Source organism: Orussus abietinus, unplaced genomic scaffold (genome assembly GCF_000612105.2).
Source record: "Orussus abietinus isolate OABI.00-Male unplaced genomic scaffold, Oabi_2.0 scaffold74, whole genome shotgun sequence".
NCBI classification, from domain to species: Eukaryota; Metazoa; Arthropoda; class Insecta; order Hymenoptera; family Orussidae; genus Orussus; species Orussus abietinus.
In genome coordinates, this window is record NW_019395987.1 from 105,870 (window position 1) to 133,326 (window position 27,457).

Consider the following 27,457-nt stretch of genomic DNA (forward strand, 5'->3'; position numbering starts at 1 on the left):
GCAGGTCCGTACACCCGTAAGGCCGGGCATAAAGTAGCCCGTGCGCGGGGAACCGAGAGAGAAAGGGAACGGAGACGGAGAGAGGAGGCCACATTTATGGGAACACGGAGGCGGCCGAAGTCAGGGGTCAAGCGACTTCTACCGGGATGACCCCGGGTAACAGCGCGCCGTACCCCCGTAAGCTCGCGACCGCTCCGTCGGTAAAGTAGCCTCCGCTCTCCGAGGCAATAACGCCGTCGTCGAGTGAGGGTGCGCCGCGACGGGGCTTCCGGAACGAGAGGAGATGAGTTCCGCTCTCCGCGGCGGCGCCGCCGCCGCACAATGCCCCGCGGAACGACGTTGCGTGCACGTCAACCGTGGAACTCGGAGGCGCCTCGCGTTCCCGCCGACGCGATTCCCTGTGCCCTCGCGGTCGTCGCATTTCGCCCTCCCGGGGAATCGAAATGGATCATAAATATATAATGCCACGCTGGATGCGGAAAAGCGGTCGTTAAGCAAATCGCTCTCCGTTGGAGGCGTTTTGACCGTTACGGCATTTTGGAACGCCTGCCGCGAATTTCCACCTCCAGCGGTGGACGTTGGTTCCGCGCGACGAGAGCGGAATGGATCGATATTCTATCGAGTATAATTAACACTAGAACTTCCGGCGGATTTTTTTTGTATAGGATGAGCCATTTGAAACCACTCATTCTGACTGGTCTTGGTAATTTTAGTGTTAACGGCGTTCACCACCAAAGTGGGGACGATGACTTCCACCGCTAGATGGCACTAGCATCGAATTCGGTGGGAGGTAACCGAAACGTACTTTCTCGCTCGGATGAGGGAGACGCGACGCATAATGGGCGGTGTTTAGCAACGGGCGAAAAATGTTTGCGTATTTTGCACGTATGGGACTCACACAACGGCTAGACACCTCTGGACTAGGCGCCGAAACGTGTGTGACCCCCGGCCGCCCGCACACGCCAGTTGAACGCTCCGCCTAGAGTCGGCAACGGTTGCTAAGGAATGCCCGAATTCCTCGCGAGAAACTTGAAAATCCTGAAAAAGGTGCTCCACGGGGACAACGATTTTGAGCGTATTCCTCAACCGATCGAGCTCAACGAGTGCTCGTTTTAAAGATAAAATGTTGACGTGTATTTATATAGAAGCGATTTTACGATCGAGCACCTCCTTCCTAGGTAAAAGGGCATTGAAATTATGTCGTTGCACTTTTTTATATGAAGATGATCACTTATCGAAAATCGCTCCTATATAAACACGGGTCAACACTTCATCTTCGATATGAGCACTCGTTAAGCTCGATCGGTTTAGAAATACGTTCGGAATCGTTGTCCCCGTGAGGCCCTGCAAAATCGCTGGAGTGGTGAGCGCCCTTAAAGTCAACGGCTGGTTTTCATCGTGCGTCTCGAAGTAATCGTAAGGTATCGGACATGCCCCCGGGAATTCCGTCCGTTTCGTGGGTTCTCGAGGCCCGATCCAGACCTCTCCCTCTACGTCGCTCGAAACCGCAGGACGTGGAGTCGCGCGCCAGGACCCACCTATGCCCGCGTGTCCTCGCGTTTCCCGCGTTTCCACGTTGCGTGCCGAGTCCGATAGCGATCGACCGCGATCCGCGGTCCGGCACGGCGGGACCGCGGAGACCCGAGACGGGTCGCCCCTCCCTCGGCGGTTTTCGTCACTGGGGTAGGTGGAGCACGGAGCGTCGATACGCGTCTCTCGGAATGCATGTATATTTAATAAGGGTCCGGATAGGCCGACGCGCATCGCCGGGAACCTGATATGGTAATAGTAAAATATGAAGAATACGAGGCTCGCGTAGATGTTATCGAAGGGGCGGGGTGGAGTAGCGCGAGGAGAAAGGGAGGAGGGAGAAAGAGGCCGAGAGGGAGGAGGAGGAGGGAGGCGCAGCGAGAGCGAGCGAGGGGAACGAAGGAAAAAAATAAAGGAGCCGGCCAGCAAAAAAGAGCTACTCGCGGTGCGCGAGGTTTACGAGCGAGTCCAATGACTCCGCGGGTAACTCGAGGAACGGGCCCGAAGGTGCTCGAGCCAGAGGGCGAGCGAGAGCGCGCAGCCTCCGCGAGGGTGGAGCCTGCTTTCTATGGAGATCGGGCCCGTCCATTGTTCTTCTCTCGGCGGGCTCGGCGCGCGGTCCCTACCTTACCGACCGCGGCGCGACGATGCATCTCGCGGCCGTCTTAGGGACGAAGCCGCGTATGCAACGTACGCCGGATGGATCCTAGGAACGCGGACGCGGATTTGCCTGGCTACTTGGTTGCCCCCCGAGTTCTGGGTGTTCGTAAATAACGCCGACCGACGACGTTTGCGGGCACACGAGGAAGTTAACCCTTTCGTTACCTTGGACGAGATATCTCGCTACCCAATACTGGCCGATTAACGCTTTTGATGAGATAACTCGCGACCCGATACTGGCCGATTAACGCTTTTGACGAGGTATCTCGCGACCCAATACTGGCCGATTAACGCTTTTGACGAGAATCTCGCGACCCGGTAGTAGCGGATTAACGCTTTTGATGATAATCTATCGGATCTATCTATCGGATCGCGAGATATCTCGTCAAAAGCGTTGATCGGCTAGTAGCGGGTCGCGAGATATCTCGTCAAAAGCGTTAATCGACCAGTATTGGGTCGCGAGATATCTCGTCAAAAGCGTTGATCGGCCAGTAGCGGGTCACGAGATATCTCGTCAAAAGCGTTAATCGACCAGTATTGGGTCGCGAGATATCTCGTCCAAGGTAACGAAAGGGTTAATCGGCCAGTACTGGGTCGCGAGATATCTCGTCCAAGGTAACGAAAGGGTTAATTACAATAAGTTGCCGATGGACCGTCGAATGCCAATATTGGCGACTCGGAGTATTTCGTTAGGAAGATAGATATTGGGGTATCGCCGTATCGAGGATGGATAGAAAAATCTGGCGATCGCGAAACCTCCTGCAGGTTTCCCAAGAGGAAACTTCCGACATTCGGGTCTTTACTGCTTTCGAAGCTAGGATTGCCAGGATGAATTATCCGTCCGCTAACGAGTTAACGGTACGGCGTCGATCGAATTGATTGATGTCAACTAGTCCGATCGCTCCTCTAAAAACAAACCTTCCGCCGCGACGCACGTAACTGTAAGATCGCGTTCAACTCTGAGAAGATACCGGAAGATGACTCTTATCGGCGCATTCCAGAGACTCCGGATCGCTGCAAGCTCGCGCTCCCCTTTCTAGACGACGTGAAATCCGGTTTTATCTAAAGATATAAATCGCAAACGTTTTTCGATCACGAAATCATCATTTCTGCGTGTTTAACATCGGTTTACCTTTATCGCAAACGCTTTTCTATCACGAAATCATAATTCCTGTCAGTCTACGGATTGGTTTAACGGTCTTGCTGCGAACAGCGATAAGCAAACTGGAACCACCGGGATTCACGAGGAAGTACCTTTTCTGGGCGATCGAATAAAATCAAAATTTTTTTTTTTCCGTTGAATCCTTTGACCAACGCCGGACTTCCGCCCATGACAAGCATACCTCTAAACCCACGTTCCCTGCAACCGGACGAAATATCAATCGCGAATCGCGTCAATCAATTTCACCGTGATAATCGAATTTCGGCATCGCGTCCACTCCCCTAAAGGCGTGCACCTTCCTTTGCATAAAGTCCGACAGGAATGGCACCATAAAGCACGGACGATCCACGTTACGTCGGGACGGCGATTCGTTGGGGGCCGCACTTGTCGTCACCCTCCAGGACGATTTAAGATGGAACGGGGACGAGAGAAAGAGAGAAATACCGAGGTGCGTGGGCGCGTAGGAGAAAAGGGCCTCTCGTCGACGGTCCGCAAAGGATATTCGGTGTTATTCGAGCGAGGAGGGACGCAGAGACCTAGAGGGAGAGAGAGAGAGGTGATTTAGAGTCTTTGTCCGCGAGGACCGGATCCTTCTAGAGAATATATGCCTCGCGCCCACGCGCGTTACACGGCGAGAGGAAGGAGAGGGATAACGGGGCCGATAGAGGAGGAAGATGCAAACTTGGCAAAATAAAAAAGGAGAAGCTCTGGTAGCACGGCGCGTGGGCGCGGCGACGATATGCCGATAAATCTGGATTAATTTAGAGCGCCGTCGAATTTGAATAACGAGCCGGTGCCATTGAATATTTGCATGCATATTGGAGCACGCCGGCGAGGATTAAGGGAGCAAAACGGGGGGGCGGCCGACCGCCGATATTCCACGGGAGATCCACGCGAGGGCCGCGTGCGCGTTCCCGAGAGGGGTCCACGTGGGCGGCGGGCAGCCAAGTCCGCGGGAGGGACCGGATTGAGTTAGGTTCAGGTTCGACTTACTGGATCGCACGAGGCCGCACCTAGCGGGACAAAGGGAGGCGCCCGAACGCGTCGATCGATTTCCGAGCCCACCTCGCGTGGGCGGGTGCATGCTCGTGTCGCGATGAATTACGATCGAAATACGATTCGCCCTCCGACCAACGAGCGACGCGGTACTCCATCCAGAGAGCCGAGGAACTCGGATCGCCCCACCCTCGTCAACGATGCCGAGAACTCGCGAGATGCCGGTAATCGGTCTCCGAGGTGAGCAAACTCGTTCCTATCGAGGACCCTTCGATTGAAAATTGATAGTACTTTCATTGTCCGACCCCACATTTGTGAATTTCTGATATGGCCCCACCGAGAGAAAAGCCGATAGAATCGGTCGAGAGGGGATATGCAGCGGAATGTTAAGAAAATTTGTTATCACGATGCGCGCCGGTAATCGAGGTTTCCACGTTGGGTCTCGACGTCTCCACCGAGAACGCACCCGGGAGGGCAGATTAATGGCATAAACGGCTCTCCGTGCGAGCCTGGGCGCGTTACGTCGGCATGACGAATAGGACGGTAGCGGTCTTCCGAGCTCCGGAGTCGTTCCTCGGTTAACCAGATCTGGTTCCCCGGAGCCGACCATCGCGGTCCACTGGTCGTTCATGGGGCACTAAATGCCACCCGCGACACCGATACCCCGTGTCCGAGGCGACGTCACGGTGGCCACGGTCGTGGCAACGGCTCCCGCGGAATCTATCACTGTCCGCCATGGAACAGGGAGTACCCGGCGAGTACCGAGTCCGCCTTACCGACGCAGTTCGGGTGTCGCGTCCCGGTCTCGGGATCCTTCCCGAAGGAGCGAGAGGCGCGCGACTCCTCCGGGCCCTCCCGAGCGAGAGAGCCGACCGGCGACAAGGACCGAGAGGGAATTTATTATGCGCAAGGACACGGACGGAGTCAGAGGCAAAGAAATCAGCAGGGCCGAAGAAAGGGACGGAGCCGAGGCCAAGGGAACGGAACGGAGGGAGACGACGAGACCGCGCTTACGTCGGGACGGTTTCTACGCCTGCCTTCGGGTACACCTTCGTGCCTTCCCCCGAGGGGGCATCGATGCACGCATTGTGCGTTCCCCGTCGTTCTGCCCAGATATACGCCGACGCGTTCCCGAGTCCACGAGCGGGCCCACGCCTCTGGGAAAGAACGTCCTCAGCGGCGAGGAAGGAATGGACGACGACGCCGAGACCGACCTCGCGCGACCCTTGAAGAGGGCCTCGAAGAAGCGCCTCGGCGTCGCGCTTCCCTTGTACGCGACCGGTTTCTATTAATTATCAGCCTTCGGATATTCTCCTTCGTTCCCCTATCTGCGCCGTCTAGCCGAGACGCAGCGACCGGACTCGTCCGGTTAGGTCTCGCCGTCTCGTCGAACCGTACAAGTCGCAAGGAGGACAAGAGTAAAGGTCGGATATTCCCCGACCCGACCCGCCTCCGCTTTGCTCTCTCATCTTCCGCGCTACGCGCTTTACGTCCGTGAAAGGTGACATAAATCAACCCTCGCACATAACTCGTCAACCTCGTAAACCCGAAGCGAGCCCATTCACCAATCCTCGCGGACCTTCGCGAGGTCTCAGTCAGACCGCAGTCTTCGCCTTTGACGCACGGCGCGCTATCGGTCGCATTCGATAAAACACTCCCTCGGAAATTCGCCGCGATCGATGGCGGACCGATAACGGCCGATCGCTCGGTATGTCCGAGAAGAAGGAAAAGAGAGTCGGGAACCTCCGCGAACCGGGATAGATCCCTTCGTCCATCGGTAAGGAAGCTTTTTCCCGGGGAACGTGTTCCCCTTCCCCGAGGAGGAAAGCGGGGGAGCCCAAGCGGCGCTTTTGCCGGCGGAGGAACCTTCCGGAGGACGAGGAGAGAAGGAAAGGTCTACGAATGGAGAAGGCGAATATCGTAGGATCTCGCAATGCGCGATTAATCTATGGGCGTGCGGTTAATCGTTTAACCGCGGCCGATAGAGCGGTTTCTAATTAGCGAGAACGGACCGGGGAGGCGCGATTCCGATCGTCGAGGAGGAGCCGCGGGAAACCTCGTCCCGTGGAAAGGGAGGGCGGAGGTGGCTCGTGCTCCGTTAAACGGCGCCGATCTTCCCGTAGAACGGAGACGCCGGCGGCTGTCACGAGGGAGAAGTTACGAGGACCGATCCCGCAAATTGAACCGTCACGACGAGATCGGGGACCGAATCCGGTCGCGATCGAGGAAGCCGACCGGGAGTGGCCGCGTTAGTTACGAGCGTCCTCGCGGCCGTCCTTACGACGACGAGGATGATTTTCCTGGCGCCGCGTGTCGGTAGGAGTCGCTCGGTCGTTGGCGTTTATCTGCCAGAACCGGTGAGTCCAGTCACTGGCAGGCAGCCGTTCGTGGCAGGCGGCGATAAAGCCGGCGCTCGTATGTCTCCTTCAAGTTCCGTGCCTCGTAAACACTTCCTATCCTGGGTATTCAAATTATTAAGAAATTAAGAAATGCTCCCACCGAGCGATAACGAACATATAAATGGAACCAGTAGACCGAGCGACGGGGTAACCATTTTTCCCCACGATTAGGTGCACTCCTTTAACGGGTTCGCGCGAATAGCCGGCAGAGTCTCGGGGGTTTCTTTGGATTTACGGGACACGCGGGTCGTTTCCACGGTGAAGGCGTTAAATCGTATACGGGGAGCGAGACCAAGAGGGACATGTGCCGAAATTTCGAAAGGGCCTGAAATCGATATTAGAGTCGTGGTTACGACTCGACGCTTAACACGTTCCGTGCCAAGCCCTTTTTGCCTGATTTGACGTTCAGGCCATTTGATATTTTGACTAAAGATTGATATATTATCACACAATATTTCATTACATCATCAGTCCATACGCAGTTATCTTGTTTAGAGTAGAATATATTTTACAGAATGAAATTTGTCGTAAACGTACGTTTTCAGCGCATTTTATGTACATGTCTGCGTGTACCACCGGTGGTACACGTGGCCCGAGGATCAACTTTAACGTGTACCACCGGTGATACACGTGGCTTGGAACGTGTTAACCAAATCCGGTCGGTCCAAGATGCCTGTTATGCGTGAACGAGTCGATCACTTTTTAAAGCACTTTGCGACGATGGCCCGAAGCGAGTGATTCCTCTGGATGGTTCTTTTTTATTTACGCAACGCGTAAAGAAAAGCCACGTGGTCGCCGGCGCGGATCCATCGGAACCGGTGGATCCGGTCGGCGTCTCGAAAGGGCTTCCGGAAGAGGGCAATGAAGTTAATACCCCCGGGGACTCGAAGAGGGGGAACGGGCTTTCCCGGTCGCCATTAGGTAAGAAAATCTACTCCAGGGGATAAGGAGCAAGGCGATCGGCCCCGTGCCGCGCAAGGTGGGGATCGCCACGGTCGTGCCCCGCCTGGGAAAGTGCAGGACCACATATTGTGATTCCTGTTTCCGAGGAGGCCACGCTACGCTGACCTCAGACATCGCATTAAAATGACTTGCTCGTACGAGCTTATGCGAGAGTCGTGCCCCTCGGAGGAGGGTGCTCTCCTTGTAATCCTCCGGGTAATCACCGTCTTGCTTTTGTCACTGAGGTTACCGGGCAAGGTTACGAAGCGGGTCTTCCACGGGGAATCAGAGTGGAAAGAGGAAAAGACCTTTGAGTCCGATCCCGAAATTGACGTGCCAAAGGTGCCGTCACGGGTACAATTAGAAAGAAAGAGTAAAACCGAGCGATGAAAATAACGGGGACAAAAAAAAACGATCCCGTTTTTGGGACTTAAAATTGTAATCGTTTCATTTACATGCGAAATGAACGTTACGAGTTTTTTTTTTTTTTAACTAAACAGAGGTGTATTAGTCGATGAAAAGCCTGGATTGAACATTCGGTATAAATATCTTTTGCGAGATTCTTCAATCGAATTAAGAGGAAGCACGGTGTCCTTTCTTGTGAGGTCCATTACAGGGCGGAATCCTTCTTTCCGGAATTCCTCGATAGTTCAATCTCAAAAATACCAAGAAACTATGTGTTATACTTTCCGGCACGAATGCCGACTCCGACCCGAGGCGTCCTCGCAAGCGGACCGTAAAAAGCGAAGGACCGCAGGACTCGAAAAAGGGTCCAGGATCCTGACATCTCGGGTCCGATTCTCGGTACCTGTGAACGTGGCGGGCATTAAGGATAAGGCCGAATGGACGATTAGGCGTGCAGAGTCGGGAGTGCGCAATCCCTGGCAAATTAGCGGTCTCCGTCCTCGTGTCCCCGAAGATTGGGTCGGGAGAGAGGAAAGGAGGTCGCCGCTGGCTCCGGCGACTGCGAGGGTGTAACCGGAAGGGGCAGGTTCCCCCTCGGCGACCTCCTTCCAAATTATACTCCCCGACCTTCCTCTCGTCTTTTTCCATCGAACATTAACGAGCAGCCGTCCCGAGCCCACCGTTGGTCGCCGTTAACGAGCTCTCGCGTGGCCTCTCTCCATGGGTGGGAAAAAGAGTCAGACCCTCACCTGTTCTTACGGGACAATCGCAGGCCTCCACTTTTGTTCGTAGGAGGCTGTGTCAAGGACAAGCCAGGAAAGGACGACCCGAAAGAGGCCGAGGATGAAACAGGAAACGTGCAGGTTCCCAAAGTACAGGGGGGATTCCGGGGATCCGTTCATGGGTGCGAAGCCGGATCGGTGGGTAACGGCACTTATAGCGGAGAAGAACCTTTTGAAGTAAGCGCGGTAAATTTCCGGGACGTAAAGGGATTTTCTTCCCAAACCCGGAACCGGGAAGGCAATCGAAATCAAAAGGACGCAGGAAGTCGAAGAGGGGGCACTCATCGGTACACCTCAGAGAAACCTCATCGCAAAGTGTGATTGCTCGGTCTCGCGTCTCATATCAGACTCGTTAATGTCTGAAGCCCACTAACGAGAATACCTTGATTATCAAACATGAAATGGGGAATGCGCCTTTTAATTTTAGTCCTTGTTCATTCCTCGTGGTCCCCGCTGGCTTTGTTCGATTACATACTTATCATCCAAGATTCATAACGTTTGAATTTCCTTATCTAGATTCATCGTACCAGGGCGGATTTCTACTATCGTCGTTACACTTGTATCGCGTAACGACGTTATCACGGATTCCCGTAAACGGTTAGGAATCGAGACCAACCGGGCGAGGTCCTCTCGCGCCGGTTGTTCGGCGCGGACTCCCCCGTCGTCGGCCACGTGGACCGCAGACATATTCGAGATAAAAAAAAAAGAGAGACGTTCCCTCTCTGGGCAACGAGGGCATAAGCGCGGGCAATCTTTCCGAGACCCTTCGATCCGGACGGACACTTCGCGAGGATGCAATCACAAAGGTATAAACGAATCGAACGAGCCAGGTCCCGGCACCAGCGGTGAGGCATTATCCGCGAATCAAGGCGAGACCTTTGGTGGAATTATCGAGACGAGCAAACAGTTCGGCTCGATTAAGGCACAATACCAATTACGGGGCTTCGAGGAACGAGAGACAGAGACGGCCGCGGAGGGGGCACGCAGGGGAAGAGGTTAGGGCACGCCGGGAGAGAGACCCGGAGGAGATTGATTTCAGCGGGGAGCATCCTGAATGCCTTCCATTGTGGACGAAACGTTCCTGGCTCTTACTCCGAGCTATCGAGCGCCGGCGGCCGAGTATTCGAGCGTTCGAGTGTTCGGCCATTCGAGCATTATACATCCTCCTCGAGCTCGTCGGACGACTGCGAGGACCGAGGGGGGGCAGGTTTGGGCACCTTTCACGACCCCGACCAAAATTCAAGACCTCTCGCGAGTGTACAATATTTTTATACCGGCTCCTCGAGGACGCCGAGGTTTCCGCGTTGAACCCGAGGATGCGACTCCGCGAGCGATCGCTCATCGGCGGTCCTCAATAGGCACTCGATTACCATAATTATCCAAGTATTTCGGGAATGTCGAACGAAAGGAGCGGCATTCTTGAATCTTTAATCGGATTCGTTATTTACCCCAGAGGACCGGCCTACCTGCTGGCTCCGATGACCAATGAGGAAAGGACTCTTTCTCGGAGGCAGGAGTAGTGGGTGGAAAAAATACGATGCACTCCAGGGTCCGGATCGGCACCGTTAGCTACCATGGTAATTATAGGAATTTACATCGGCTATGATTCGGTTCGTATGTAAAATACGATGTGGGATAGCTACTACCAGGGACGAATTTATGTCGGCTTTTAGCACGTCGGGCTACCACGTGGTATCTCTCCTTTGGGGAGACGATTTGCGTATCTCGTGAAGCAAGTTAAATATATCATTTGTGTAACGCTATCGACCGGCGCACGCAAATGAATCGAGCCAGGGACGCGTAATAAAGAAAAGAACGTTCGTGGAACCTTCTAAGTATCCGTAGTTCACGTAAGGTTAGGGTTCCTACCCCCTTGTAAACAGGACCCGATTCCTCGAACCAATCTCGTTCCGGTTGCGAGGAATTTGCCGAAGGATATCTCCGGATTATCCGGACACGTTCAAGCGGCAACGAATCTGAATTTTGTAACGTGACCCTTAGGGCATTCCTCCCGGGGCCGCGCCATTCTGCCTTCCTAATAACCTCTTGTAACCCGTTTACCCCACTCGTAAATCCGTTCCTGGCTCTTCCCTGGGTTCGCCACGAGCATTTCTGGCAGGTTGAAACGCCGCTTTCGGCGGTGCACCCGCGGCCACGGGATAATGTAAACCAGAAGATCATCCTTAGGGGATTTCGGGGCGAAACTTCGTAAAGGACTCACCTTCCGGACAGCTGCATTTGTAGGCAAGCTGGTCGATCTGATGACACGACCCGCCATTCTCACAAGGCGACGGGTCGCAGGGGATGTACTCGTTTTCGCAGTTCTGACCCGTGAAACCGCTCGTGCACACACATCTGCAAAGAAAAGTCACCGTTAACGATTAGCCGACATGCTAAATTACGGGCTAGGTTATTTGCCTCGATGACTAAGATCCTCGTGGGAAAGAAAGCGCGAAATTGGAATAACGCCCTGGATTGCTATTATCGCCAAACAAGGGTATCGCGTACATCGACTCCGAACAATCGCGGTCGGCATCGAAACGAAAAACTGGCGACATTTAATCGCTACGCAAAACGGAAAATCGATGCTCTCTGTGACAATGGGAATGCGAGACAATTGACCAGTTATTTCACAAGTATCTCGTTCCTTCGTGTACGCGAGAGTACACTCGATACTGGTTCTACGTTCCACGCAACGTGTACATCTAACTGTACGTACGATGAATCCATAATAATGAAGCATCGACTGTAATTATTCAGCCCAGGGAAAATTCACAGGGTTCGTAATTATCCAGACGGTGGATTCATTGAATTCATGATCGACGGAATACTCTAGTGTTGGTACCCGGGCAAACCGACAGAATGTAAACACATGCGTCCTCCTGTAACTTTAATTACGCCAATGTTTACGTAACATTTCGAAAAGGACGATTTTACGGTAACGAGTACGCGGTGTTTATCGTAAAAAAAGCAGGGGAGTATCGCGGCATGTCGAATAATGCGAGTTATGAAATTAACCATTACTTCTTAAACATTTACCACGTGTCACCATCATACCCTATTATGATTTGAAGTGTATGAATTTCATTACATCTCGAATCATTAAGACCGTACAATTATCCCCAGGACGGACAAAAATTATGATTTCTTACAAAAAAAATAAATAAAAAGTACATCCAGGCTCGCGCTTTCAAATATTAGAAAAAGACAAAGCAACCAAAAAGCATCTAAATCAGTATTTGAGTTGAAGAGTCACAATAGTTAAGCTAGGTTTATTAAGGATTATTTTTAAGCATTATTTTCCGTTGTTTTTATGAGGATGGGAGTGAGATGATTTTTATTTAAATATTTAAAGAACACCGATTATTCTATTTTTGCAACTAAACGTTTTTATTCCAATTTTTTAGCCCTACAGATTCTAGCGATTCGATAGTGCCGCTTTAATATACGTTTACATATTATTTTTTATAAAAGTGGTTACAGATACTAAAATCGCGTGATATTAGTGACGCGCTGTAGTAAAATCGTAGAACACCCTGATTATAATGTATTTCCTGGTCTCATGCGGTAATATTTTCTGATATCAGATCGCGAACATTGCGATCCTGCCGAGCGGTACCCAGCCTGTTATAAGAATGGTGATTAAAAAAAATAAAAATTAGTCGATTATGATCGATGCTTTTAGTCATCGATGTTAATCAAACGATTTAAATCGGCTCGACCCTGATTATCTCAAATTTAGATTCGTGATATTTCTTACATTTTCCCCCAAAACTGCAATGTTTGTTCTAATGGAAGCTTTATATCCGCGTACAAAATAACCTTCCTCAAAATAAGATATTCCACGTTCCGACAGTCGGAAGACCCATTCCACTGATAGACCTCGGAATTGTCATAAAAATAATTTCCTGTTCAAGATGCACCACTTTACAAGATGAAATCACATTTGAAGTTTCGACAGCCGTATCTACCGAGCGATACGTCCGTTTCTAGCACGCTCCTAGGAAGAGTCGATAACGAGAGGAATATATACAGCTGTTGCCCCCAAAACGAGGGATCGGAAAACGTACCTCGAGCCAACGGCGAGTATCAGCAGGAGAAACACCCTCGTGAGATTCATTGTCGGTCGAATGCGGGCTCTGAGAGGCGCTCCGAGGATTAGTCCTCATATCTCGCGGCCGAGGGCCCTGGAGTATTTACGCCATTTTCGGAGAATACTCGGGCACTCCGAGAGGGCTCTTGCAAGGGTCCTTCGAGGACGCGCGAGCTTGTTTACGCACTCCCAAGAGTCCTCTCTGGGCGAGTCTCGGCGAGCACTTCCTGGCGCCGCGGTCGCCGCTCTAAAATATCGTCCCTCCCGATTCCCACTGGTTTGAGGAGAGAGCCCGTTCACTGCGCCGCCCAGGACGAGCCCGGCTCGGAGGAGGCGCGATATCAATTCACGGGTCAGGCGCAACGTCGACGAGATAGCGCGAGGGCGCGAGCCACGCGTGCCTCGTTTCTCCTGGGAGCGGGCGACATCGCGATGTCCGGCCGAGACGGGTCAGGATGTGCGCGTTCTCTTCTGCGGGATCCCAGACGCGGGTTCTTCCCCCTGTTGGGCTTGGGCGTCCAAGGAATCTCGAGGATCAACGGCGCCAGGGAAGGGCGAGATCCTTGGATGAAACGATCTCCGAGTATACGTGACTTCTAGAAACGACGTTGAACTCTCCGGAGTACCGCTCTTGATCTCAAGAGGCAGGGTCGAGTACCGGGATGGAGGGGGAATCGGTATCTAGGAAGAGGGAAAAATAAATAAACTATATGGCAAGGAATAACAAGGAGCAAACGAGAGTCGGGGGGAGTCCCACGTGCGCCGCGAGAGGCCCTCCGTCGTCTCAGGGTCCGCGAAGCCGGTCGGTCTTCCGCCCTCGAATGTCCTTCCGCGATCGCTCGGTTCGTCTCAGGGTCGCGTCGTCTCCGGACGACGCGGTCTGCGTCTACCCCGTGTTCTTGGCGACCGACAGGGCCCTGGGATCCATGGCCGCGACCGGCGCTCTCGAGACTCGCGAGTTTCCCGAAACGTTCACCATCGGGGTCGATCGGAGCGATTCGGCCTTCGAGCCGTAGGTTCCTTCTCACTCTAACTCACACTGAAACTTCACGTGTCACAGAACCGGGACCGACCGGTCAGGCGCCACTTCGAATTCGCCGCGCGTCCGACCGTCCAGCGCCTCGGACTCGGGGTCCGCGAAGAGCGGCCGGGGTCGGTTTCGAGTCGTCGACGGTTCGCGCGCCCGGGCATGCGCGTCCCCGACGGCGATGCGAATCGGAGCGACGAGATCGCTGTCTCTTGGGAGAGAGCCGAGGCACGGCGTGCAACGTTCTCGGGGCGCTGGCGACGGACTAACCTAACCTTCTGGCGCGCACCGCCGAGAGGGCGCCCCCGGCGCGCACCCTCTCCGTCTCGGTCGCTCCCCCGGCGCTCGAGCTCCGTCTCTCTCGCGCCGCGGCCCGGGCCCGGCGCGCCCCCCACCGACCGACCTGCCGCTCGCCGCTCCTCCGTCCTTCTCGCTCCCGCCTCGGCCGCGCGAGCGCCCTCTCTGTCGCGCGCTCCGTCCCACGGCGGCTCTCCTCGTCGCTCCCAGGCGGCCGAGCGTAGCGCTCTCCTCGTCCCAACCACCTGGGTCTGCCGGCCGATCGCAGCGCCGCCGCAAAGCTTTCGAGCCAAGCTCTAACCGGTATCTTCTGTGTCTTTTCATTAATTCCGCGAAGACTCGATTCTGTCACGATATTGACCGCGCTAGGGAACCGAGGCATCCGCTTTCCAGTTTCCACCCCGATCCTCTTATTTTCCTCCGAAGATTCTCGCTCCCCTCGTTTCTTATGCATCGACGCCATCTACGACGAGATGACGTTGCTCGGGAACATAAGGCAGCGGTTTCTTCCGACTGGTGCACTTAAGCAGGGGCTTTAGCCGTTTAGCGACCACGACAATCGAAATCGGATTACACGGGGGGATTGAAAGAGAGAACGATCGAATTTCAATTTTTTACCCCGACAAACCAAAAATCGTACCGTTCCTTAATGAAGGAATCGTACAGTTGTTATTTAGGTTTCAATTTTGCGTTATTTTCGACCGCTCTTCCAGGTGCAGTATTTTAAACACTTATCCGAATAAGAAAAACCGTGAAATCGATTTTATTTGTGTCGGAAGTAAGACAAGTAACCCCTGATTAAGCCATTGCAATAATTCAATTTCGGTTTCAGTCGAATCCACTCGAGTGCCCCCCGGCGATCTGAAATTTATGTTGTTACAGTATACTGACTTCGATCAATCAACGGACCCAAGAGGCCGCCATCTTGGAATTCGACTCACCGACCCAGCGTGAATGACCCCCTGAAAATCTCCCTCGGTTACAAGTCACCGGGTTAGTAGGGGCAACATGGGTGCCGCGACGAGGGACGGGGACGGAGGGGTGAGTCGAGTTTTCCCCCAGGGGCGAAGGGCGTCCCCCCAACGCGCCTCGGCGCGAAACCCCATGGAAACTAACCTACGCTACGGGACGCCCGCCTAATCTGGCCTACTCCAAGCCCGCCAAATGCACCGCCTGTATCCGATTTTTCCTTTTTCCTTTTTTTTTGTACTCCAGCCCCCAGAGCCGAGCACCTGAGAACTAATCCAGCCTTCCCGTATTATGATCCTAATGCGATAGCCACGGGATTTTCATGAACAATTTTTGTCCCCATGCATAACATGTGACTAGTCACGAGACCTCATCATTGGATGCGTAAAAACCTGGTGTCAGAGGTAAAAAAGAAACTACCCTACAGATCTAGAGTGAACGATTCAGTTAGGCTAAATAAATTATGCTTCGTTTACTTGGATGAACCAATCCGACTACTGCATATAGAGAGACGGAATCGATAAGTCACGTTTTTATTTGTTAAAGGAGAGGAGTGCATTTCTTTAATTAGATTATAAATTGTGCGAGGAAATACGTTATACGTAGACTCTTGCTTCGAGGAGAAATTTGGAGTTCCTGGTTCTTTATTAAATCGCCTACTGAGGAAGTTTGGAGAAAAAAATGCCTGGGATTAAAATACAGATTAATCGTTTTTGTTACTATTGCGATCGCCTTTATCAAGAATGTTTCCCAGAACCTATAGAATGCCCTTGCTGTTTCTTCGACGAGTTTAAGAGGAGATCTTTGCCTTCGGATGCAGAATTTCTGTTTCGTCTGGCATTCCTGTTACCGTAAGGGTGCGCGTAAAGTTTGAAATCCGGACGTGGTCACCCAAAGCGAGGCCTCGCCGAGGCACGAGGAGGTTAGGGGCGTCGATGTTTATGTGTCGCCGTGGGATGATTCATGCCCCGGGTGGCAGCGGAGAGGAGCTCGCGGCCCACAGGGACTCGACGAAATATGTCAGAGCGATCCAGGAACCAGTCTCGGGGATTCGGAGTAGAGCCAAGCATGGCCGCAGGGCCGGCCTCGGCCGCTTTCACGGGGTCGTTCTCGAGGGGCGGCTCGTTTCCAGTTACGCACGTTCGCGGTCAAGAAAAGGACTCGACTCGCGGACGGAGAGGTAGGATTCGCCGTCCCGCGCCGGCTACGAGAGAAAGCGCGAGGGCAGAGAAGGAAGGCGCGACCGCTCGCCGACCACTCGTCGATTGCTCGTAGATCGCTCCTCGAGATGCCTGAGTTTAATTCGACACCCGGGGCGATCCCGACTTCCTCGTGCCGAGAGGACCCGTCGCGGATCCAGGGAAGCGCCTAGGAGACGGAGACGGACTCGGGTCATCCGCTTCTCGAGTCCTGGTAGATTTTTCTACATAATTAATTATTGTTCGGCACGCTAATTAATTAGGCGCGCTCGGCGATTGCCATTATCGGTCTGCCAATTAAGACCTCATCGTGTCTAACCTTAACCCTAACGCGATACGTGTCCCTGTAGCGTTGCTCGCCAACCTAACGGAGGATGGCAGAGCCAATCGCGGTGTCGGTAGATACAAATGGCTCCACGGAATCGAGAGAGAGAGAGAGAGAAAGAGAGAGGTTCGAGCGACTCGAAAGTGGGAGAAGGAACGAGTCGATCGGGAATACACCAGGCCGATCATCCCTGCCCTTCCTGATCCGACGTCCCGCGATTCCACTCGCTGAGGCCGGCTTCCACTTCGATCGCATAAACGGATCGATAGTTTGTCACGAGCGATATTTTGGTCTCGTTACCCAACTAGCCGCGGCTTCTTTCCATTCGCGAGGAGAAACGGTGAGCGATCGTCTTCACCGATCGGATCTGGTTTGCCGGCAATTTATCGTTTTTATCGGAGATGCGAAGATCCCATTCGGTCTCGGAAAAAAGCTTCTTTGCTCGATTTCGCCCAGGATGCGCGAGGCGAAACTTGGTCCGCTTGACTTTTCCTCGCTCGTTCGCAAACTCGATCACTAACTGCTCCTCTATCCTTCCTTGGACTTTCTTTTGCGGTAGCGAAAGTAAATCTCCCACCGAATGGAAAGTCTGAAATTTTCGAGGTATCGCTAACCGAGCTGATTTTGTCGTTAGCGAGGGTAAAAAAATTAATCGGGCCCTTAAGGCACAGGGACGATTTAATTGACGCGAAATTGGACCACGAGAGCGGTAGATCGCTCAGAAAAGCCGATCGTGCTGCTGTAGGTAAAAGGTAGCCCGAACGATCATCTTTACGAGGCCATCAAATTTCGCGATGAAAACATTCTCGATCGGAATATTAAACACTCCGGTTAATGGGGTCCCTTTCCCCGCGCCCTTCCCCTCGTGTGCGCCCGACTGGGTCCTCTCGTTGCCCGCGCGATTACGGCTTTATAACGGCAGCATCCGCAAGGGAGAAAATCGCGCGTTATCAGCCACGGGAGAAAACGACCAAAGACCAAATCGACCTCGGAGAAATCCACGGCGGAACAAGTCATCTTCGATAATAATGGTAATCGCTCTCTCTCGGAAAACGAGTCTTGTCAATCGCGGTCTCTACCTTTGATTTCTTCTACCGATACCGCTTCCGTCTCCTCGGAAACATCCATCCTTATTTCTTACGCAGCTAGTTTTTTTACGAGGTACCGAATCGGTCCTGCAATCCGAGGCTAGATCGTTTGAGTCTTACGACCAACCGTCGCTTCCGTCCGCGTGATGTCACTTGCGTGAATAACGTAATCGAGGAGCATAACACCGGATTAACGTGGTTCGTTAGTTAGTAGTTAGTGCGGTACGCGGTCGAACGCACTTTTCCCACCCGCACCGTAATTGTCTGAATTGGACGAACTCGATAATCGTTACGTCACTGGTACTCGTCTGGCGAGCTGGCTCGTCAAGCCGGACTATCGTCGACGACGACGACGATCCTCCACGCGATTATCCTTCTGGTACTTCTCGGTGCAAAATGCACCGAGAAGATTGCAGCGAGTGCGCCGTCCTCCTCTCTCTCATTTGATCTTGATGGAGATCGTGAGAACCGCCGATGCTAGATTCGAATCAAATTCATTTCGTTTTAAAGGGAATTCTGTTTCAAACTAGTACGGATGCTTGTACAAGGAGTCTTTAATGGGATCGACGGTAAACGGCGACTGACTGTTCCTTTTTACATTATTTCTGTCTTACCGACTACCTTCCGAAGTGGAGTTACAATTATAATTCGTTTCCTGCTACCTCCTTTAGAACTTTATTTTCATGAGTGTTGCTTTTTTTTTTCTCACGACCGAGGGATGCTTCGAGGATAAATAGCGTATTAGGTCTCTGAGATCCGATGTTGCTCGATAGGTTATTCCTAACGAGATGATTTTAACGAGACGGTTTCATTAATCCGAACATTTTTTTTTGTGATTATGACCATAATCTTTGACATTTCTAGTTGGATTAATTTAAAGCAAAAAGTTTTACAAGGAGGATCGTACGTTTGTAGGTATTTACCCTTGTAATAAAATGCTAAGTGACGAAATAACGATCTGGAGCAAATATGCGTGCATAGATATGTATAAAAACGCATGAGACGAAGAAAATAAAAAATTTTTCCGAGTCGAAAGGCCATACGTGGTGGGGGAAGAAAAATGATGGCGACTCCCTTTCACCGCGATCCGTTTCACAGAGGGACGCATATTAATGTCACACCTTGAAACGATCATGAAGATAATGAAACGTTGAGTGACCAATGCTGTGTCGCGCACACGTACATGACGTATGTTCGCTTACGCGACTTTGATACGTGTCGTGCACCAAGCTGGCGCACAAGTTGACTCGAGAAACATGTGCTTATTTCATGCGCTACCATGTAGGCATGCAATGTACCATGATATTCTTGTCACGAGCATCTGCCAAATCTCGGTAACTCGTTTCGTAAATAGCTGCCTGTATATATAAAATATCTATAGTATCGATATCATGGGATATGGTTCGCATGGGGCATGTTTCTAACTATTAGTCGAAACCTACTCGTAATTGTATTCGGACAAGAATTCATAAATTCTTTTGCATTACTAACAAATATGATGGAAGTTGAATGATTGTCTCTTATTTTTTAATACCCTACAAGTTGTAAAATTACGTGAATTCACGTCAGCGGCAACCAGGAGTAGAACTTGAAAAGACGTGAATCTACGTCAGTGCTCGCGAATGTGTTAACACATGACGTGGATTCGCGTCATTTTAAATTCTATTCCTGATTGCCGCTGACGTGAATCACGTCCATAACGATACACGATACAAGTTTGCGGCAACCAGTTTCAGAATTTCATTATTTTCGCCGGTAGTCAGTATTTGAAACAAAAAAAATTTGCCGCTCGCGAATGTGTTAAAGATAGAGTCATAGGTAACGTAACGAGAATTAGTAGCACAATTTTAACATAGTTGGACGCGATGTCGTATTTGCATCACGTTATAACACTGTCAATGCGTACAAGACAAGAAAGGAAAATATGACGAGATGATTTCAGAGTTGAAGAATATTATTGCTTAGCGCACTTCTAACGGAAGGTGACGTAGGTGACGATTGTTTCGACGCGAGGTAAAGGCGCGGTCGTTACGTGCAAGAGTATCGGCAGAATCCATTTCATGAGTCTCGTAGTCCTTGCAATTGGTTCCACATCGAACGAGGGAGAAGGATGCACGGGAGGAAGCGAGGTGTGAGCGCCTATCGATCACCTTGATTAATAATTACCGCGGTGTATTTATTAATACCTTGGTCGCGGCCGAGATACCGTAATTACGAGCGTGCCTGAAACGAGTGTAACGAGTCTGCGATTACGAGCGGACGCTGATTCCGCACACCGGTACCGATGTCAATCGGCCGACTAGGCGAGGTCGGTGCAGTTTAAGGTCGGTCGGCACGTAGGCGGCGACAGCATGGAAAATTCCCGAAGGATTTGCAATACTAATGGAATACGTACGAGATCGCCGAGAAATTATAAATAAGTACGAGGCTACTTCGGCTTCCGATCGAAATGCCTCATTGATCACAGCTCCAGTTTTCCATGAGAAACCTCCACGGCGCGGTCGAACATGCAATATCTCGGTGAATTTATGCGCGATTTGTCGATTTTATTCCTAATGAACTCCGCGCGATTTAATTTATGTAATGAAAAACGAGAAATTCCACGTGCAGAGGGAACAAAACTAATGGAACGTTGGACGGAATATTTTAAATAATTGCTGCCTTTCATGAAAACCGTCTTAAAGAAATAGGTAGAATGGATCGAAATATCTCGGAACGAGTATTATCGAGGGAACAGGGAGACGTAGTATGAAATAAAATGAAAAATCTACAGGACCGATGGAGCGAAAAGGTCGAGCGTCACCGGGATGGACCGGCAGCGTTCTTCGGGATAAAAGGATGGGCATTTTTTGCTCGATCGACGCGTCGTTACCGGAGCCACGTCCTGCGCCATAATTTAATAGCAGGCAGGACCTCTTCCGAGATTTTATGGGAGAGTAACACGGCTATTTGGCCCCCGCCTGTTTACGCACGACTGCGCGCTGCCGTCTCATATCGCTAATGCTCGCTACTGTACATCCTGTCTTAATTTCTTTCTTTTTTTCACGGTACATGCGAGTTTACGCGATCCTAGATCGTATACGCGCATTGTGGCCGCGTCGTCTCGCGTGTCCGCGATAGGATCTCCTCTCGAAGCGCGTCGGCACCGCGACGAACTTCGAAATTCTCACGAGCGGCATTCGAATCACGTCCTCGTCCGTGTGTCGGCGTGGCTCTCGGTAACGAGGGACGAGTTTTCAAGTTGCCCGACGACGTCTCCGAGGTCTCGTTTCGGGTTTTCTCTTTATCTCGTCGACTCGTCGTCTTATAAGTGCCGACATGGAGGGCACTTTTTGAGAAACGTGCGTGTTTCACGGGCCCGAGGTTGCCCGCGCACCATATTCGACCTCTGACATGGCTTCGTGTCCTCGCTGATGTCCCGACACACCTGGTTTACGTACATACAAGAATTCTCCTGGAACACATTCGGATGACGTTTCACCGTGCAACCCGCGTGTGCGTTTTATAAACGATCCGGTTGTCCCGCGGAATTTTTCGCTGGCAATGGCCAACCTTTTAACCGCGTCGCGCAGTCAAATGACTTCCTTATAGGATGTCGCAACTAATTTCCGAAATTCAAAACAAGCGCACACGGGAATTGCACACCGATGCTTTTTGCTCGCCTGTTGAATATGGAGAATCCGTTCTCTCGTTTCTTGCTAATTAAACATACATGTTACTTTCTTGCCGATCTCTAGGATTTCTTTCCGCAATGCGGTTGGAATAATCCGAGCACAATGCCGCATTGAATTTGCAAACTTGTGACGCGTTAAGGAACACGACGGCACTTCTTGGGGTGCAAAGGCGACGCATTAAGTGCGCTTCTACGATGTTGACGGGAATACACGGTTACGCGCGCCTGTTGCATAAGACGTACACGCGTGCGCGGTGCGGAAGAAATTGTCCGGAGGTCGTACGTGGCGCGAGAGCATGAAGGGACGAACGGACGAACGGACGGACGGGCAAGGTTGTGGGAATATCGGAGCCTCCGTACATCGCGAGTTGTCCCGGCCGTGAACAATACAATCGTAACGACGGAAACCTGCCTCACGGGTAAACGCGAGCGTACAAGCCCACGGCTTTCATCGAGGTCGAGTTCACGACGTTTCGGTCGACTCGTTCGTTACGCGCGTTACTAAACGGAAGAACGTGGCCGGTGCAAAAATATTGAGCAAAAATATTATAATATGAGCACGCTTAAATTTCGCATACATGTTGCATCGCTAAAAAAAAAATTAAATGTCTTCCTACGAATACAGAGGAAGTTCAAAAAGAAAGAAGCCACTCTGGAAGGTAACAAAGTTTCTGAAAGAATCAATTCTTTGCCACGAGATCCTGAAGATTTCTAGTAATGGATGGGTAACCAACGTGACTTCGTTCTGCGGGGTTACCCGGAAGCGTTTCCTTCGAAAATTGAACCAAGTCGAGTGATTTATCAGACTGTAGTGCCAGCAGAAGGAGGCCCTGTCAACAATGGTAAAAAGTCGTGACGACTCGTCCGCCAGGTGGGAAATTTACCCGCCCTTGAAGAGTCTCAAGCAAGTTTCGCGTTGCGAAATTGCAGGGTGGTCGTAACGTCTCATTGGGGTCCGCCTCGAGGATCCCACCTGAAGTGGCTCGTGAGGTGGCTCGTGAGGTGGCTCGCAGATGGTGTAAGGCCGCACAGGCGAGTCGAGAGAGCCCACTCAATTAAATCCCACTTCCGCCGAGATTATTTTCATAAATCACAATCCCCTGCAGAGGTGCAGCGCGCCGCGATTACGCCCGTTCGCGTAAATCGGCAAGCCGGTAACGTCGGTAACCGTCGGCCCTTTTCCAGCGTCGCAGTCAAAGGAAAGACAAAAAAATCGACCGAGTACTTCACGGTCAAGTTATTCCTCTCCGTTTAAATGTTCATTATTACGGTTAAATTTTGAACGGTAACGTAGTAATTGTATCGAGCATTCAGTTGCCGAGGGCGCCGATGTTGCGCATGACTAAACAAGTAAAAATACGTAACTATTGAGCCCATTGTAAAAACGGAACGTTTTAGCGTTTATCTTAGAGATTATGAAGCAGAATTCCCACGCTATAAATCTAATTATAGAGAAAAATCATTGCAAATATAGAAAATACAAGTAGTTAAACCATATTGGTTGACCACTTGTAACCGAAGATCTTGCGTATCTAGTGAAGGGGACTCCTGTGACATGGTCGATCTTCTGGTTGATGACAGGGGACTTATCAAATACCGTCTACGCTAACGTACCATCGACACGTTTCAATAATTAAAAAAACTTGTTTAGTTGCTCTCAAAAAGAATCCAACCTTCAAGATATGAATTCTAAATCAACTCGAGCACTTTTCCAAAAATGACAACTCGAATTCAACGGTGACAGGTACTCTAGGTAAACGTGAAGATGCAATAAATTAAATAATCTTCCTACTTAATTAGAAATTATTTTCGGTCGCACCATTAGTATACACGATAGGACTAGAGGCAATTGTCGCCTTCTCGAATGCCAAGCAGGAACGCGGCTGCAGGGATCGGCGAGGGATCTCGTTGCGAGGGTCTCGATCTCTAGCGTCGAGCAAACTCAGACTCGAAAGAGGAGCGTTTAAATGCGTTCCGGAACACCTGGACGTACGGTATCACCTGGGGATCTCGAGGCGAGAGATCTCGCCTCGCGACCGCAGGCACGGCCACGTTCGCGGGTACACACGTACGTCCAAGAAGGAGCTGTCCTCGGAAGGTACGGGGAGGTCGAGAGCGCCGATCGGACCTAACCATTTAATAACATGGTAGCCCCTGCCGGCACCACCTGACGCTCAGGGCAGCCACGTCAAAGTCTTTATTAGCCTCGATTGAACATCATTGCTCGGCAGTAAGATCAGAAGTTGGCCTCATCGGCAGGGCCCATCCTCGGCCAGGCGGGTGCACGCGCGTGAGCGACGCACACCGGCTTGCACGCGTGCGTAGGGATCGCGCGGCACCGGGTCGGACGCGTGTGCGCGCGAGACGCGTAATGAGCCCTCGAATGAGACGTACCTACCTAACGCGGAGAGGTGCACCGGGGTAAGTGGAAAACTCGGAGAGGTAGATTACGGGGACCTCGCGGAATTATTGGGTAGCTCCGAGGAGCATCGCGATATTTATTAGTCGGTTAATTCTCCCATCGGATGATTTCTACTTCTACCCTGGACGATAACCGCTACCGCTCCTTTAACGAGCCGATCCATTAGCAAATGGTCTCACCTTCGGCGCATCCTTCGAATAGCTGATCCCGCGCGATCAGAGCACCAGCCACGGAGCGGACGCATTTATAGGCGGGCAGGTAGGTAGGTAGGTTGGTGGGTAGGTCGGTACCAAGGTAACAAAACGCCGAGGTGGAGGTAGCGAGGAATGGAGCGCGGTAATAGTTCCGGCCGGAGTTTGCGCCCAGGGCTGGGTAGTCCGGGAGAATCGTTTCCGTAACAAAGTGCTCCAAGGTTCGATACTTTTGCATCGCATCGCGGTTACGATGAAATTTCTCGCGCTTGGAAAATTCAGCCCCTCGGAAGGAGGAATCCGTTTTATGCCACATACATTAGCGGAATTAAAAGTGCCAGCGAGCAAGAAGTCGTTCCGACGGTCTTTTTTGTATCAGCTATATTTACTGCCATGCTTCACCGAGTAGGTTTTGCGGTATAGATATTAAAATCTACATTATCCGAGCGATATTACCCAGAAGATTCGCCGAGGACCTAGAACAAATGATTAGAAAACTTAAAGGGGTGTGAAACTAATAAAAGGGATTTCAGGGGACGTCGAGACCTTCCGTGGAAATCATTTTGGAAACCTCCAAGGATCATCGGGCCACGGCCACATGGGACAACAGGGGGAGAAGACCCGAGCACGCGTGCTCACGCGCGAGCGTCATTGCGGGTAATTCGATGTAATTCAGAGCTGCGCGACATTATCCGCGAGCGCGCAGTCAGGCCGAACGCACGATTAATCTCGACTCGATCTCAACAAAGCGCGGATTTATGTTCGGCCAAGGCTCGCGGGGGTTCCAGGGGCGGCGGAACCAGTTTTTGCCGGTACCTTCCTTTCCGCTATGCCTTTTTTCCCCTCCGACTATTTTTACGTTCGACTCTCTCCGCCGCCCGCCTCCGCGAGTCGCCGGTACCTACCCTCGTAATCCGCCTCGAGGCCTCGAAACCTCCTCTCGAGTTCGCTCCCGATATCATAAATTATTCTCGACGGCGAGTTCGACGATTAATTTCGGGAATCCACGAAGGTCCCGCCGCTCGGGGACTTCGTGATACGAAACGATCGATTTTTCCCCTATTGACTCCCGTGTCCGTTTCCTGCGAGCCGGCCGAGGAATTTCCAGTCCAGCCCAGCTCGTAAATCGCTCGAGGAGCGCTCGACAATTAATTTCGACGGTCCACGAAGGCCCGGGATTCCGCGGCCGAATCGACGGGGAGCTACCTCCTAATGCGGTCATTTCGTTTCATTAGGGGTCCTTTATTTTCGCGGGAGACTCCCCGGACCCTCCTCTTGGCTCCGACCGCTTCCGCTGATCCTGCCCCCGATATAGGCGTTTAGTCGCGCGATAACGCGCTCGTTAACACGCCTTAGGAATCTCGGGAAAAAAGACGTGCAACCTGCCGCTTAACGACCAGGACGCGAATCGTCTTCTCGATCGTTTTTTTTTTTCTACTTTCCATTTATCTCTCCCGGACACCTCGGAGTCACGAAAATATTTGCATTCGCTTATTTCCGGACGAGCCGGGGGGCCCGCTTCGATGGTCCACGTCGATCGATTATGTCTCGAGATAGGCCAGCCCCTCTGCGAGACCCGATACGCGAATAACGCGCAAATGTATAATGGCGCGTGGGATCGACTACGCCGGCCGGACGGGCTCTCGACCACTGTCCCCGATTGGTATTAAACGTAACGTATCTACACGTTCTCCGGGTTCCACGATCGGCCGTGCAGCATGCTCAATCGGTAATTGCGACGCAAACTCGAGCGACAGCGCAACCCTAAATCGACGTCGAGCGGAACGTATAATGCGCGGAGGACGAGGTCGATTTTGCGAAAGACTTCCTCGTCCTCATCCATCGCGGGACCACGGTTCGTTACGCCCATGCTCCATTATCGGGATCGGTACTGCCGCACACCAAAGACGCGATCCTCCCTTCGCCTGGCGCCATCTCTTAACTCGTCCCTTTAATCTTTTCAACTTGAATATTTAGTAAAAATTTTGTCTCGTACGTATTTTGATTTAAATAAATTCTTGAAAATGCATCATCCACGATGACCCCATATTACGTGGTGATGGGAATTATTATGCTTAAACATATACAGGGTGTGACAGAATTCTTGCTCGTGCTTGAACTTCGTCCTTGAAAATGGCGTCAGACTCCTATACCAGATTTTTCTACGATGTGTGGGGTATTTTGATATAATAATTCACTGAAAACTATCCAACCAAGCTCGATTAGTCGGACGAGACGAAATGATGTGCTCATCGATACGCGTTCCACTATTTCTAAATTAATTAGTAAAAATAAACTATGACATATTAGGGAAAAAAAATAGTACAGGACTTTTCCACTCTATTTTCGAAGAGGACGACGACGGGTAAACCGTGGAACATGAATATGATACACCCTGTATACAGCCTGTTCCTTTCCCTCCCGTACACATCTTACTTAATACATCGCATGTAATTTAGAAGGATAAAAATCTCGGTATATTGAAGATGTAATGAACTTACTTGTACGATCCGTGAGTATTCTGACAGGTGCCGTGTCTGCAGGGATTTCGTTCACACTCGTCGATGTCGTCCGCGCAATTCGATCCGATGAATCCCGGGGCGCAGGTGCATCTGTAGCTGTCGTCGAGGGACCGACACTCGGCTCCGTTTCGACAGGGCGAGGAGGCGCAATGGTCCTGACGCTCGCAGTGCTCGCCTGCAATGCGGGAAATCGCAAGATGACGATAATTAGCAATCCATGGCTCGAGGCAAGAACGCGGTGCCGGGCTTTTTACGAATCGATCGAGCAGAGATATATCCCCAAGATGGCGGCAACGCGCTCCCGCCAAAGACCTCCGCTCGAGGTTGTCCTTCTTTCCTCGATCTCTGCAGTCGGTACTGATTAGTGGAACTAATTACCTACCGGAGTTGCTTACCCAAAGAATACTCGACCCGAGAGACGTCCCAGGTTCTAAGGATCTCCGGGACACCCGCTGCGGGTCGCCAGTGGCGCTCACTCCGACGAATGTCGCGGTTAGTAGAGATCACGTGTGAAATGGAATGACTGGCCTCTCGATGGATATTTCTCGATCCAGAGTTTCAGGCATATTTTTAATCCTCGTACTCGATAAGGTGAAAAAAAAAAGTCACATAAATAGCTATATGCCCATGGGATGAAAAAGTTTCACGAAAGTATCCCCGTAGAAGCCGTAAATTCATCATTCCCCCAGAGGCTCTGTAAATTTCGTAAAAACTACCGGCGTATCTCATTGCGAATTTGATACTACGGCGATTCCACGTCGCACTTACGCGAGAC

General features: G+C 51.5%; 1 protein-coding gene across 2 annotated transcripts in view; it reads right to left on the reverse strand.

Moving 5' to 3' along the window:
* LOC105703866 (neurogenic locus Notch protein) overlaps positions 1-27,457 on the reverse strand; it is a 232,227-nt gene that overhangs the window by 103,539 nt on the left and 101,231 nt on the right. The window contains exons 4-5 of one of the 2 annotated variants that reach the window (XM_012432601.2): positions 26,662-26,857; positions 11,098-11,231 (exon numbers count right to left, since the gene is read on the reverse strand). In XM_012432601.2, coding sequence (XP_012288024.1) covers positions 11,098-11,231; positions 26,662-26,857 — 330 coding nt within the window. Of the gene's footprint in view, positions 1-11,097; positions 11,232-12,946; positions 14,243-26,661; positions 26,858-27,457 lie in introns of those variants that run through there. The other variant, XM_012432609.2, reaches the window with a different exon arrangement.